Raw genomic sequence first — 12,020 nt, forward strand, 5'->3', positions numbered from 1 at the left:
AGAAAAATCACATTTCACTACTGATTGAGAGAATTTACTGGATAGTCACTGGTCCAGAGAATCAACTAGCTTTTGATATTTTGTATCTAGAAGTCTGATGTTTGGGTGGTAGTTCAGTTTGTGACTGAATTTTTAATTGTATCTAGAGTTGGCAATTGTTAGAAACAATGTTTTGTAGGTTTCGGGGAGATTTGTGAAAACTAATTTACAGACATTGTATTAAAATTCATATTTTTATTTTGGTAATATTTGAGAGCACGTAGCATACACTTTAGTAGTAGAATGTTATAGTTATAGTTACCATTGTACAGACTATGGTGACCTTTTTTCTCCCTAATAATTAGTTTTACTAATGATGGTATATGATTCAGATACACATGACATTAGTGAACATGATGAATAATTCCAGATTCCGTCAAACTCTGAGGTGGCTTTGTTTATTCATTTTGAATTGTGGACAATAGTGTAAAAGAGTAGAATATTATACTGGTTTTTGTCATTAATAATTTTTTTTATATCACTTGGTTCCCCATTCAGGTTTAATTTGTTGTGTGCAACCAAGTTGAAAATTCCATTGTACTAACATAACTGGACACTGTATAGCTTCACATATGTCTGAATAATTGTCCAGTTCAATATGTGTTAAAATTCAATGTCAGTAAACCGAACCACTTTCTGTTCATAAGAAAAACTATGAGGAGTTAACTGAAGCTAGCATATGAATTAATTTGATCTTTGGTTAACAAAGATTTTAAAAGAAGTATCCCATTATTTTCTGATTAAAGAATTTATTCTTAAAGCTGGCTTATATGTAAGCATTGTGTTTAAAGCAAGAGCTCCCAACTTTTCAAAATTCATTTCTCTGAGAATTAAACATAATTTGTCCTAAAGCCCCGCCATATAAATAATATAAAACTGAATTTATGTAACAGAGAAACTGACTGATTTAATTGTAATAAACTGTAATGGTGTTGCACACTTGACAAACCTGTGTGTACTGTAGATGGTCAGGGACTTGGCAGAGGATGTATCACAGGTGTACTGGTATCTTACGATAGCTTGCATTGATTTAAATACACAAGAAATGGCAGTGCTGAAACTATAACAGTAAAGTTTTTTTCTCAAAGCCAATTTTCACATAATTTATATCTACAAATTGTAATACCATATTAATCAAAATTGTAGTAAGTACCAAGAACGCTTTAAGATTCTGGATATGTAATACACATTTTTATAGTGGCAAAATGATGCCACATTAAATATTTATTAATTTTAAGGTGGGTTTTTTTTTACAATATTTTTAACTTAAAACCCCTCTTCTCAGCATTTAAAAAAAAATCAGGGAAAATAAGGTATCATTTAAGTTACAACAGTAATGGTTTTAGACTTCATGAACTGTAGCCTAAATGATAGGCCATAGAAATAATATAAATCCAACCCAAGATGTACGGCCTTTAAAAATGTGCTATCTGTGAACATTGCACCTACTGAATTCATTTTTAAAAATGGCACAACTCTGACTTTGCACTGAACACCTTTCTCACTTTCATCTCCTCTGCTTTAGTCAATGACAACAGTACAAATATTCTTATCAAACCTCAGAATTTATTAGAGATAATAAAGCTGTTGAATGAGTCTTAAAATTTGTACTACTGTAAAGTGGACCAAGTTGTTGAAGGAGAATGAGAAAGAGAGTAATTAAAGAAGAAACAGCTCAAGAAAAATGGGAATGATAACTTTCCACTTGAGAACTTTTTTTTTATGTTTTATTGTAATATTTGTGTGTTTTGGAAAAGAAAATAGTATTTACAGGTGGCTTCTTTTAAAATATAAAAATATAAAGCAGGAATGTATATGAAATGTCAAATTTTATTGTATTTGCAAAGTATTAGCTTTGAAAAAAGAGCTGTTTGTAGTTTTTAAAATGCCTTATTAGTATCAATTAGATTTCCTATATTTTTGATGTAACTAGAGCATTTTAAATATAGAATTTTAAATGGCAGGACTTTTACAGTGTTTACATACAAGTGCATTTTCTTAGTGTCCTATATGTGTAAGATAGGTTTTTGGTTTTTTTTTTTTTAAAGGAAAAAGCTCCCTAGAACATTTGGGCTTTTCCTGTTTCCCATGAACGATGCCTACTCTTTTAGACTTCAATTTAGTATTGCTTTGTATCATGAAGCCAAGAAGTTCAGTGTTGATTGTAAATAGAATCATTGAAAAGCAATAAAATCTATTGAACAAAAAACTTGTTTGGCCGGTAGTTTGTGAAATCAAATGTCAACAAATCAAATTTCTTAGATTCATTTCTCTTAACAGTCAGTTATTAATAATCACATTCATCATTACTAGTTGCTTTGATTGCTTGCACATGGGAGAATACTAATGCTTAATAGCAGTCAGATACTGATATGGTGCGCTGACTGTTCTCAATTCTTTTATCAAGTTCCAGAAATTGTTCATCATTTTGTTTTGTTTTGTTTTGTTTTTTCTTTCATTGACTGCTACTAACCATTAGTTATATTTTTATTTCTATTTTTCCTTGTTAACCAGTTTTGTGGGGACTGGGCTTCTCCTTCATATGTTCAAATCATGATACTAGGCTGTCATGATTTTTATTGCATTCTGTAGATGGTGTCGAGCAGTATGTCAGAATTAAACATGCTTGTTTTTATTAGTTGTGATTAGTTTTCATGTTGTCATTAAGCCGTCACTAGCTGAAACTAATCTCTTCTCTATCTTTCTTTCTTTTTTTGTTTTTTTGTTTTTTGTTTTTTTTGTTTCTAACCACCCAGCCGCCACCGGCAACTAACCTATGACCTTCTGACCTCTGAACTCTTCACCCAATGATGACCTGACCATGCCTGCCTGCTGATCAGTTAACTGGTAATCGCCTTTGCTTGTCTGTCTTCAGTGCAGCGAGCTGAGGCATTTGTCCGTTCGTCTTACCATCTAACAAAAAGACAAAGAATTTGTTGTCCTCCAACTCAGCTTTTTTTCCCTGTTTGGGTGAAAGTGGTTCTAGAACCTGCACTGAATAGTAGTAAAGCAATAAGGTCCAATTCATCCTTCCGCACTGATCATCTTTTAGTGTCCTACCCTAAAAATGGTAAGAAGGGCCTCATTTAAGAGATGGAAGCAGATGTCCCTTAACTCCCTGATGTCAGAGGCAGTTACTGTGAGACTTCTAGGAATCTTTCTCTTCTCATAAAGAAGTCAAAGCTCTCTTTGAATGTACTGTGTGATGATGCATCATGCATGAACCTTTGGTCAGGGATATCATTGGTGAAGGGATTCCTAAAAGTATTCAAAATTTGACATGCAGTGTAATCACTACCAATGCCCTCAAAGGGCAGAAGATGCAGCCTTTTTTATATTACCTGCCAAATTGGGTGTTTTTAAGAAAAAAAAAAAGTGCCATGAAAGATAGGTTACTGAATTTTTGAACCACATCAATGCATTAAAAGACAGCAACCCTATCGAAGCTAACGCTGAGATACAGTTCTTTTACTATACATCAACTTCCTTTTAAAAATTACATGAGTACAAGGTACATGCATTATGTGTCACATTACTGGGCAAACTGTTCAAATATTTTTTTAAACCTCCCTGTATAGAGTAAATTCATAAGGATATAAAAGCCATGCTTGCCTATTTGCTGTATACATGTAATGAAATTGTAGATAAAGTGTAGTGCATTGAAACAAATTGAAAAAAAAGTAGATACTTTTACTATACAAGGGTGCTGGTGCAGAAGAAATATATATTTTTGGAAATGTAGCATTTTATACTTTCAAGTGTTATAAAAAAGAAAAAAGAACAAAGAAACCCTTTATTTCATTAAATGATTTTTTCTGGTGGTTGTCGAGAAACAAAAGACCAAAAGAGCCTTTTTGTCTTTCTTTTTTTATTTTTTAAGTATTGGAATAAGTATAAAGAAAAGAAAGTGCCTTATTTTCTTCATGGTCATTTAGTCAGGTGTGTCGTATAATCAGCTCCTCCCTAAGACAGCAAGTTAATGCATGCCACTCAGTCCGCCCAGTATGTGAAAAGAAGCTGTGAGGAAAGACAAATGAGTTGACTATTAAAATTACCTGGTTTTTGCCACAGCATGATGCAACCTTGCCAGATCCCAAACTGTGAAATAGAATTGTTCCACCAACAGCCGACCGCAATATTTTTGTAACACGTTCCCTCTTCAATTGTAGACAATATATTTTTATAATACTTGCTCAGCCTTAAACCAAAGGGTTCTACGATGCAGTTTCATTCTAAATCAAATTATAAGATAACAATAGTTATAGAGTAGCAAGTGTTTGGGTTTTTTATTATTATTTAGAGATCAGTTATCTTTTTCTGATTGAACTAGATGCAGGAAACTACAAAAGAACTTAAACTTGCTCCCATATAATTTCGTCCATGACTAAACCAAACAGTAAGATTGAGCATGTTATAAGTTCTGGATGATTAGCTACAATGCCAAGTGCGTATGGATTTACATAATTTTTCATGAAACTTCTACTTGAGGAATGTTAACTACTGGTTGCGCTTTCCCTTAAAGGAGGAAAATCCAGCTGTGGTTCAGTTTGAATTTTTAAAAGAAGTTTGTGTGGCTGAATTAGTATTAATTAACACTAGTGTTTATAAACACTTTACGCACAAAAGTGGAGTGTAAAATTAATGAGCAAGTATCAACATGGTCACGGCTTTGAAGCAAATTGGCAAAGATCAGGTGATACCTTGCCCTTTATATTGTGTCAGCTTATTCTCCTAAAAACCTTCACAGTTTCCAAATCAAAGGTCAATAGTAAGTTAGATAAAGAGGGCTTATTTTTTAAGCATCTGCATGGTGACTTTATCAACATTGTGTCTCACCTGGAAACAAGTATCAGTTTATTTACTATGCAATAAACATTCATCTTTTTGTACGCAGCTAGCTTTCCTTTTATTCTGCCACTGGCTTTGTCTTCCTGTTACATAACATTTTTGTTGTTTTTTTATTTGGTTTTACTTTTGGTATATGCTGTGCCATTTTGATTTTTGTTTGGTTAAATAAACTTGCGACACTCAAACATTTTGGAGAGAGGATTGCTATAGCGTTACCAGTATTTGATCCAGTTTCATCTCAACTGTGATAAACCTGGACATTTTTAGATGCTGATCAGAGGTCTCTTCTTGGGAGAAGTGTGACTTCTAAAAGTAATGTTTGTTCTGAAAAAAAAAAAAAGTTTTAAAACTTGGTTGATAACATTTTGGATCAACTTAAAGCATGACTTTTGAATCTCTGAATGCCTTGGTTCTCAGTATTATCATCCTTTATTGAATTTTTCTTTCTTAAAATATGTAGTTTAAGTCTTTTTTCTGACAGTATTATGTAATTTTTAGAGTGGGTATATGGGAGTGTCGCTTGTATGTAACCGTACAGATGACATGTATTTGTCTATTCTTTTATCTTAGTTTGATGCTATGTATGTAACATAACCAACCTATTGCCTATGAGAAACATGTAAGATAATGTATTTACAGCCATTGTTACAAGTTTATAATGTATTTTTCTATCTTGTTTTATATGTATGTTATATAACATTCAGAATAATTTTTCCTGATTGAGAAAAGGATACAAAAATGCAAAACCCACAATTTTGATAACTGAAAATTGCTAATTGTTTTGCAGTACTTTATTATTATATTGGGAGTGTTGTCTTTCTTAGGCTTTTAGTTAGCTACTGGATTGAATACATTAGACATATTTGGGTTTTAGTTGGGTTTTTACATAGCTTGCATTTTAATTCTTTGGTTCTTTGCTGTTTCTATTAACCCATAGCATTATTTTAATAAATGTTATAATACCAACCTACTAACTTTGGACTATGTCAGTTTATTAACCATTACATGTTTAATTGAATAAACAAGGAAGGACAGAAGAATGTAAGTTATGAGTTCTTGGACTAACCCTGAAGAAATGACCACAGATAACACATGATTTGTTTTATGTTGTTTGTTTGGCTGACATTCTGCACACTACCATTGAATTGGCTTTGGTCATATTGGACTTTTACCTTATGGGTAAGTGCCAGTAGAGTGGGGAACAAGTAGCATATTTGCAGGTAATCTTCTTTTAGAGTCTTGCCACTCGCCTTTCAGCATCTGCATTACTAATTCCACAATCTCCTTTTCTAAATTAATCACTGTCACCTCACAGCAAAAGGGCAAAGATGCCAATATATTGGTATACAGTGTGTGCCCAAAGAAACCAGTTTGATTCTTTGTTGAGCCTTTATGATAGTAACTTTTAGTTCGATTTGAATGTTCTGATTAAAATGACAGTTCAAGCATCTCAGTACCTAAACAGCATTATTGTGCCCATTTCTAAATGTATCTAAAGCAAGAAGTACCATTAGCTTAGCAGGATCCATATTTCTTCCAATTTCTTTGTGATCCTAAAGGTGATTTTAGAAGCAGTCTTCAAATGACAAGTCTCAGGTAATTAAATTGTCTTAAAGCAAACTGTTTCTTAATAAACAGTTTTAAAATTGTGGGTTCACTGCTTCTCAGGTGGAACATTTCTTTTTTATATCTACGGTTTGTAGTATTTAAATGACATCATAGTACAGTTCAAAATTATTTAAAACCAAAGTAGATAATTTATTAATTACTGCAAAAAAGGTATATAAAATATCAATTTTAAAAAGAAGTCTAACATTATTTTGTATGCTTATCTAGGAGATAAATGCTTGCAGAAATCTATTGTAATAAATTATTCAAGTTTTTCATGAATAGATAATGGTTACTAAAATATGGCTAATACGGCCTATTCATCTGTTTTCAAATTTAATATATTTTATGGGAGACGTATTTATATGGAACAGCATTTGTTCAAAACATTCCTTTCGATGATCCACTTCAGAGAATTTAGGCTGAAACTTATATCCATTTATGTCAGAGTAATAAGGCTTAATTTTGAATAGACATAAAATTGAGCTGTTATAAGCACAACATGAACATTATTTTTTAAAAAATGAAGTCAAGCCTTTTCATTTTTAAGAAAAATAAGATTTTGTGAATATAGTGGCATATGAATCAGTATTTCTTACCAAAATATGTAATATATTTGAAACTGTATTTCATAATAGTATGCAACATAATCTTAACTCATCATCTATTAGAAGAGTCTGGATAAACATAAGGATTTACCAGCTATGAATTATATAATAAAAGAGAAATTGAAATAAAGATGAAGTAAAGCCAAATGTCCCAATATATTCAAGCCTATTTTCCCGAAAAATACACAATAGGAATGGGTTTTGTTCAATATTGTAGGATCGAATGTAATAGGAATAAATCCATTAACAATATGCATGGATGCATACCTATTTGAAATCATACCCACCATAGACTAAACAGTACTAATACTAAAAATTAGGTATTTTTTATAGCTACCACTCCTTATTTTTTTGATACAGAGGAAAACAATCCAAATGCTGCAGTGGTCAAATAGCATTTTTTACGAATGTGGAATGAAAAGCTATTGACAATTACGTATACCTAAAATTACCTAAGCCTTTAAAAAAAAATACATATTTCATGATAACTTTCCATAACATCAGTCAGTATCCCATATGATTTGATGAAATGGCTGTTTAATTATGTTAATTAAAGAAATAATAGAGGAAAATTTATCTGAGTTTGTAGGATCACATGAGTCAACAAATATAACATTTCCACATTTTTAACATCATTAGCTCACTTTCTAACAAAAAGTTACTTCTTTTGGAGGAAAACCAATATTTCCTGAGGTAAATATAATTCTTTAATAGATTGAAAACAAAAGTCATAAAAGCTTTTCTGTAGCTAGAGTGAAAATAATGTAAAGAATATGTTATTCATAACGGTACTTTTGATTTTGAAAAACAGCCATAATGTGAAGCTTAAAGAAGTCAGGTACTATAAATTATTTTTAAGTATGCTAAATATTAAAAATTTTGTTTAGTACTTCCATTCAGAGCAAGAATCCAGCAGAGAGTTGTCCTTGGAGGAGGATGAAGTGCAGTTTTTTCCAGTTCCCCCTTCGCCATTTTATTTCCCACAGTCTTCTAAACAGTACGATCTTACTGGAACAATGCAGGTGATGCATTGGTTTCATGGGGTAGGAAAATGCTTTCCCCCAATTAAAATTTGAACATTATTATAGTTAAGGTAAATTAATACTAAAATTAAAGTTGAATTTAGACTGTGATTTCTCTAATAAAGTGGAGTGTAAATAAAAGCAACTACTGTAATTTCATTTGATCAAGTAATAAATTGCCAGTATTGTTCCCTTTAGGAAGCCACAAAAGCATTTGTTTTTGCTGGAACAAATATTTCTAGAACTTTAAACATTTTATGTTAGTAATAGTTCTTTAGGCTTACATTTGTAAATCTCATTTTTTTCAGCCTATTAACTAGGGAACCACTGGAATAATTCATGTTGGAAATACTAATTGAGAGTAGAAAGCCGGTCAAGAATTCATGCAGTGAAATCATCTGCAGCCCATCTTATGTTGCCATAAAGCCCATAATTACAGAATATATCTTGATTTAAAAAAAAAAAAAGATATTCTGTCCGGGATTTTGTACCTTTTTCCAGGTATTTACAATTGCCAGTCAAATACTTTATGTAATACTCAATGTTGAATCAAACTGGTTAAAAAGGAACTGTGCTCCTGGTTCTTTTTATGCTGCCGGCTAACTAACTGCAGGTGTGAACATCCTGCCTCAGAAGTGGGTATTTGAGAAGCACAGATTATTTATTTGCAATAATCAGTTCTTGATATTAGATATGATGGCAGTAATTAAATCAGAGTTACTGCCAGGAGAAAGATTTGCATTTGAGCAACTAATTATTAGACAAAAGATTTTTTAAAAGATATAAATATCCTTTTGAGTTGTATTATTTGAATTTTGTGTCCACGATATAACATGTATTAGGAAAAATGGATGTTGCCCAAACACATGTAGATAAAAACCATCACACCTGTAAACAATGTGCAATGAAACTGGAAAGTACATGCGCTTTATGCTTAGACGCCAAAGGACAGCATACAGGGCTGCCATTACTTTTATATTTTGAAAAATAAAATTTTGTTCTGTATGGAACTGTATGGCAGAATAAAGAATGTACATTTTGCACTCTTTAACTGTCATTAAAGATTTTGACACTTTCGTATATCCCAGATTTCTATGCCTGGCTTCTTAACACTCTCTCACTGTAGATTATATATCAACAGTTTGTATCAGATTTTAAATACAAATAGAAATGTCTGTAATAACAGGTTCCTATGGAGGTATTTTTAACCAAAGATAAAATGATGTGAAATCCAGTGTAAACAAAGAATAATTGTTTTACATCGTTTGTGAACAATAGAAAAAGGTAATGTTGCATTTATCCTATGGAATATTAAATTGTTATAGGTGGATGTTACATATTGCAAGTGAAAAAGTTACACATTTTCTTACATTATGACACACAATCAGAAAGAGTTAATCATTTATCTGTTAGCTAATTATTTGTACTGTTGGTACCAATTCTGTCCCTGACAAGCCATTTTAAATCTGTTCAAATAGAATACATCTCCTTTGCCTTAATAAAATTGCTAACAAGATTCATAGACAAGAAGCCTCCATTGGGATTTCTGATGCTTCTATGACTACCATAGATATGTATTCTTTAGCAATAGAATCAGAGATAAATGGTCTCAACAACCTGTGTTTCCTTTTGCTGATCATTACTTCCAAACTTACCTTTGGCCAGAGTTGTTCTCCATTTCCTTAGATCTGTTGGCCTTCACCACTGTAACTAAATTGTAAACGCTGCTGTAGGTAATTTTGTTTGAAGAATTTCAGCTGGGGGGTGGGTGGGAATGGGAAGGGAGATTTGTACAAAGATGTAAATGGAAGCAAGTCTTAAATGTACAAAAATGAAAAGAGTGAAGGTGGGTTTTCTTCTTCTTCTTCTTCTTCTTCTTCTTCTTCTTCTTCTTCTTCTTCTTCTTCTTCTTCTTCTTCTTCTTCTTCTTCTTCTCCTTCTCCTTCTCCTTCTCCTTCTCCTTCTCCTTCTCCTTCTCCTTCTCCTTCTCCTTCTCCTTTTCCTCCTCTTCCTCCTCCTCCCCCCCCCTTTTTGGTAGCTTAAGAAAGGGTACTTGCTTTCCTGGCCACAAAAAGACCTATATATGTTGTCTCACCTTGAAGGAAGCAGTTAATAAAGAATATAGATGGAAATGTTGACAGTGCCACTTAATCATCGCATAGCTTCTTGCTTGCTTCTAAGCCCCCATAATAAGAGTTACTTAAGTGAAAGAGGTGGTATAGAAATGTGATGAATAAATGAATACAATTATTCTACTTTTGAGAAGTGTTTTGATATCAAGAGTACAATGATTGGATTTTAGAGTTTTGTTTTGTTTTTTTAAAAAATTTAAGAGTATGGTTAGATGATTTCTCTTCCAGTTTGGCATGTTCATTTAAGAAATGAAAAAGATTAATTAATCTTTTTCTTCCCATCAGTATGACAAGCATTACATGATGAGGGACAGTAGCCAAGGTAATTCTGGCTTTCTTGTTTTATATTACTGATTAACTAGCTATTGCTTATAGACACAAGGAATCCTCCTCTTGAAACTTTGGTATTCTGGTTGGCAGATTTTAGAAAGGAACAAATTAGTAGAGTCTTCAAAGAAGGCATTCTATGACCTACTAAGTCAATTTAGATCCTGAGAAAAATAAACAGGCATAGTCAGTGCCGCATTCCAAAAAGAGTGTATGACCAGGATTATTTACTCAAATACATTTAATATGATTACATGTATTTCATTCTGTCATAGTTTGGTGCCAATTATTGGAAATGTTCTGGAAGCAGCATCCATTGCTTTGAAGGATCTATAAGTTATGCACTGTAGATTTCATTCTTGAATGGAGTCTATTATCTGAACACAGAGAAGATCTGTCATCATATGCGAAACTATCAAAGAACTTATAACGTAGCCTAAATTCTTGCTGATAAATCCTTTTGGTAGCAGGTAACTGGTATAAAAATGTTTGGAGATGAGATCTGACAAGTCACACTGTAGCTATCATCATAATATGTTAGTCACAAATCAGAACAGGAAACCTAAAAAACATTAAGGAAGAAGGCCATTAGTACTTAGATGTGATAAGAATAGGAGACACGCTGAGGTAGACATAGGAGGAGGACTGCTACAAAAAAATTCTTAGTCTTATAGAACTGTGAAAGACTCAGTATTTTGATGTAATTATGGTAGATACAAGTAGACCTGGAGAATTATTTTGGCAAGTAATTCTACTTTAAAGATTCTGTTATATTACCATACTAGCAATAAAGTTCATTTCAGAAATTCAAGTAGTTTCTGCTTCTTGACTTTGTTACTATCAAAAGGCTTGGCACTTGGTAATCTTAGTCCCCACACTGGAATTCCAAGATACTGTATATCCAGGATAGCTGTTGCTTGGCTTGAAAAAGATAACTTTGACAGTAAAATATGTTTCACAGCATTGAGAGAGAAAAATGGGGAGGAATAAGAAAGATTTATTATTGTGTGAAGCTAATAGACAAAAAGGCAAAATAAGAATAAAGTATTTTTTTAAAAAAAAAAGTTAATGTTTTCTACATTAAGGGGAACTTGCTGATTGTCAATAGAAATCGTAGTCTACTTAGAGATCAAGTAATTTTCATTGGTAGGTTCATTACGACAGTTCCTACTTTATTTTTGAACAAATTAAATGTGGTTTAAAATGTTCACCATTATTGTAAATATTAAATAGGATTTCTCTGTTTATTTCAAAACAATTAACATTGGGGGCAGGCAGATATTTAATATTTTCTCAACTCGGACGCATTCAGTTATGGGTGTTAGTCCTATTTCTGTCTGACTCATGCTTTGCCATTCAGGGGTCGACTTGTTTTTCTGCTGCTTCTAAAAACTATTTTTGAAGGTGTAGAGTTTTAGATACTGTTAAGTAGCAAC

The 12,020-nt window shown here is 32.4% G+C and overlaps 1 protein-coding gene across 4 annotated transcripts in view; it reads left to right on the forward strand.

The window, feature by feature from the left end:
* Positions 1–5,857, forward strand: part of QKI (QKI, KH domain containing RNA binding) — a 146,974-nt gene extending 141,117 nt beyond the window's left edge. For all 4 annotated transcript variants that reach the window (XM_034428501.3, XM_034428500.3, XM_034428502.3 and 1 more), the window contains one exon: positions 2,796–5,857. In XM_034428501.3, the coding sequence (XP_034284392.1) occupies positions 2,796–2,812 (17 nt within the window). In that variant the 3' untranslated portion in view covers positions 2,813–5,857. The remainder of the gene's footprint in view (positions 1–2,795) is intronic.
* The last annotated feature ends 6,163 nt before the right edge of the window (positions 5,858–12,020 follow it).

Source organism: Pantherophis guttatus, chromosome 1, assembly GCF_059756535.1.
Source record: "Pantherophis guttatus breed Tessera chromosome 1, ASM5975653v1, whole genome shotgun sequence".
In the NCBI taxonomy this organism is placed as follows: domain Eukaryota; kingdom Metazoa; phylum Chordata; class Lepidosauria; order Squamata; family Colubridae; genus Pantherophis; species Pantherophis guttatus.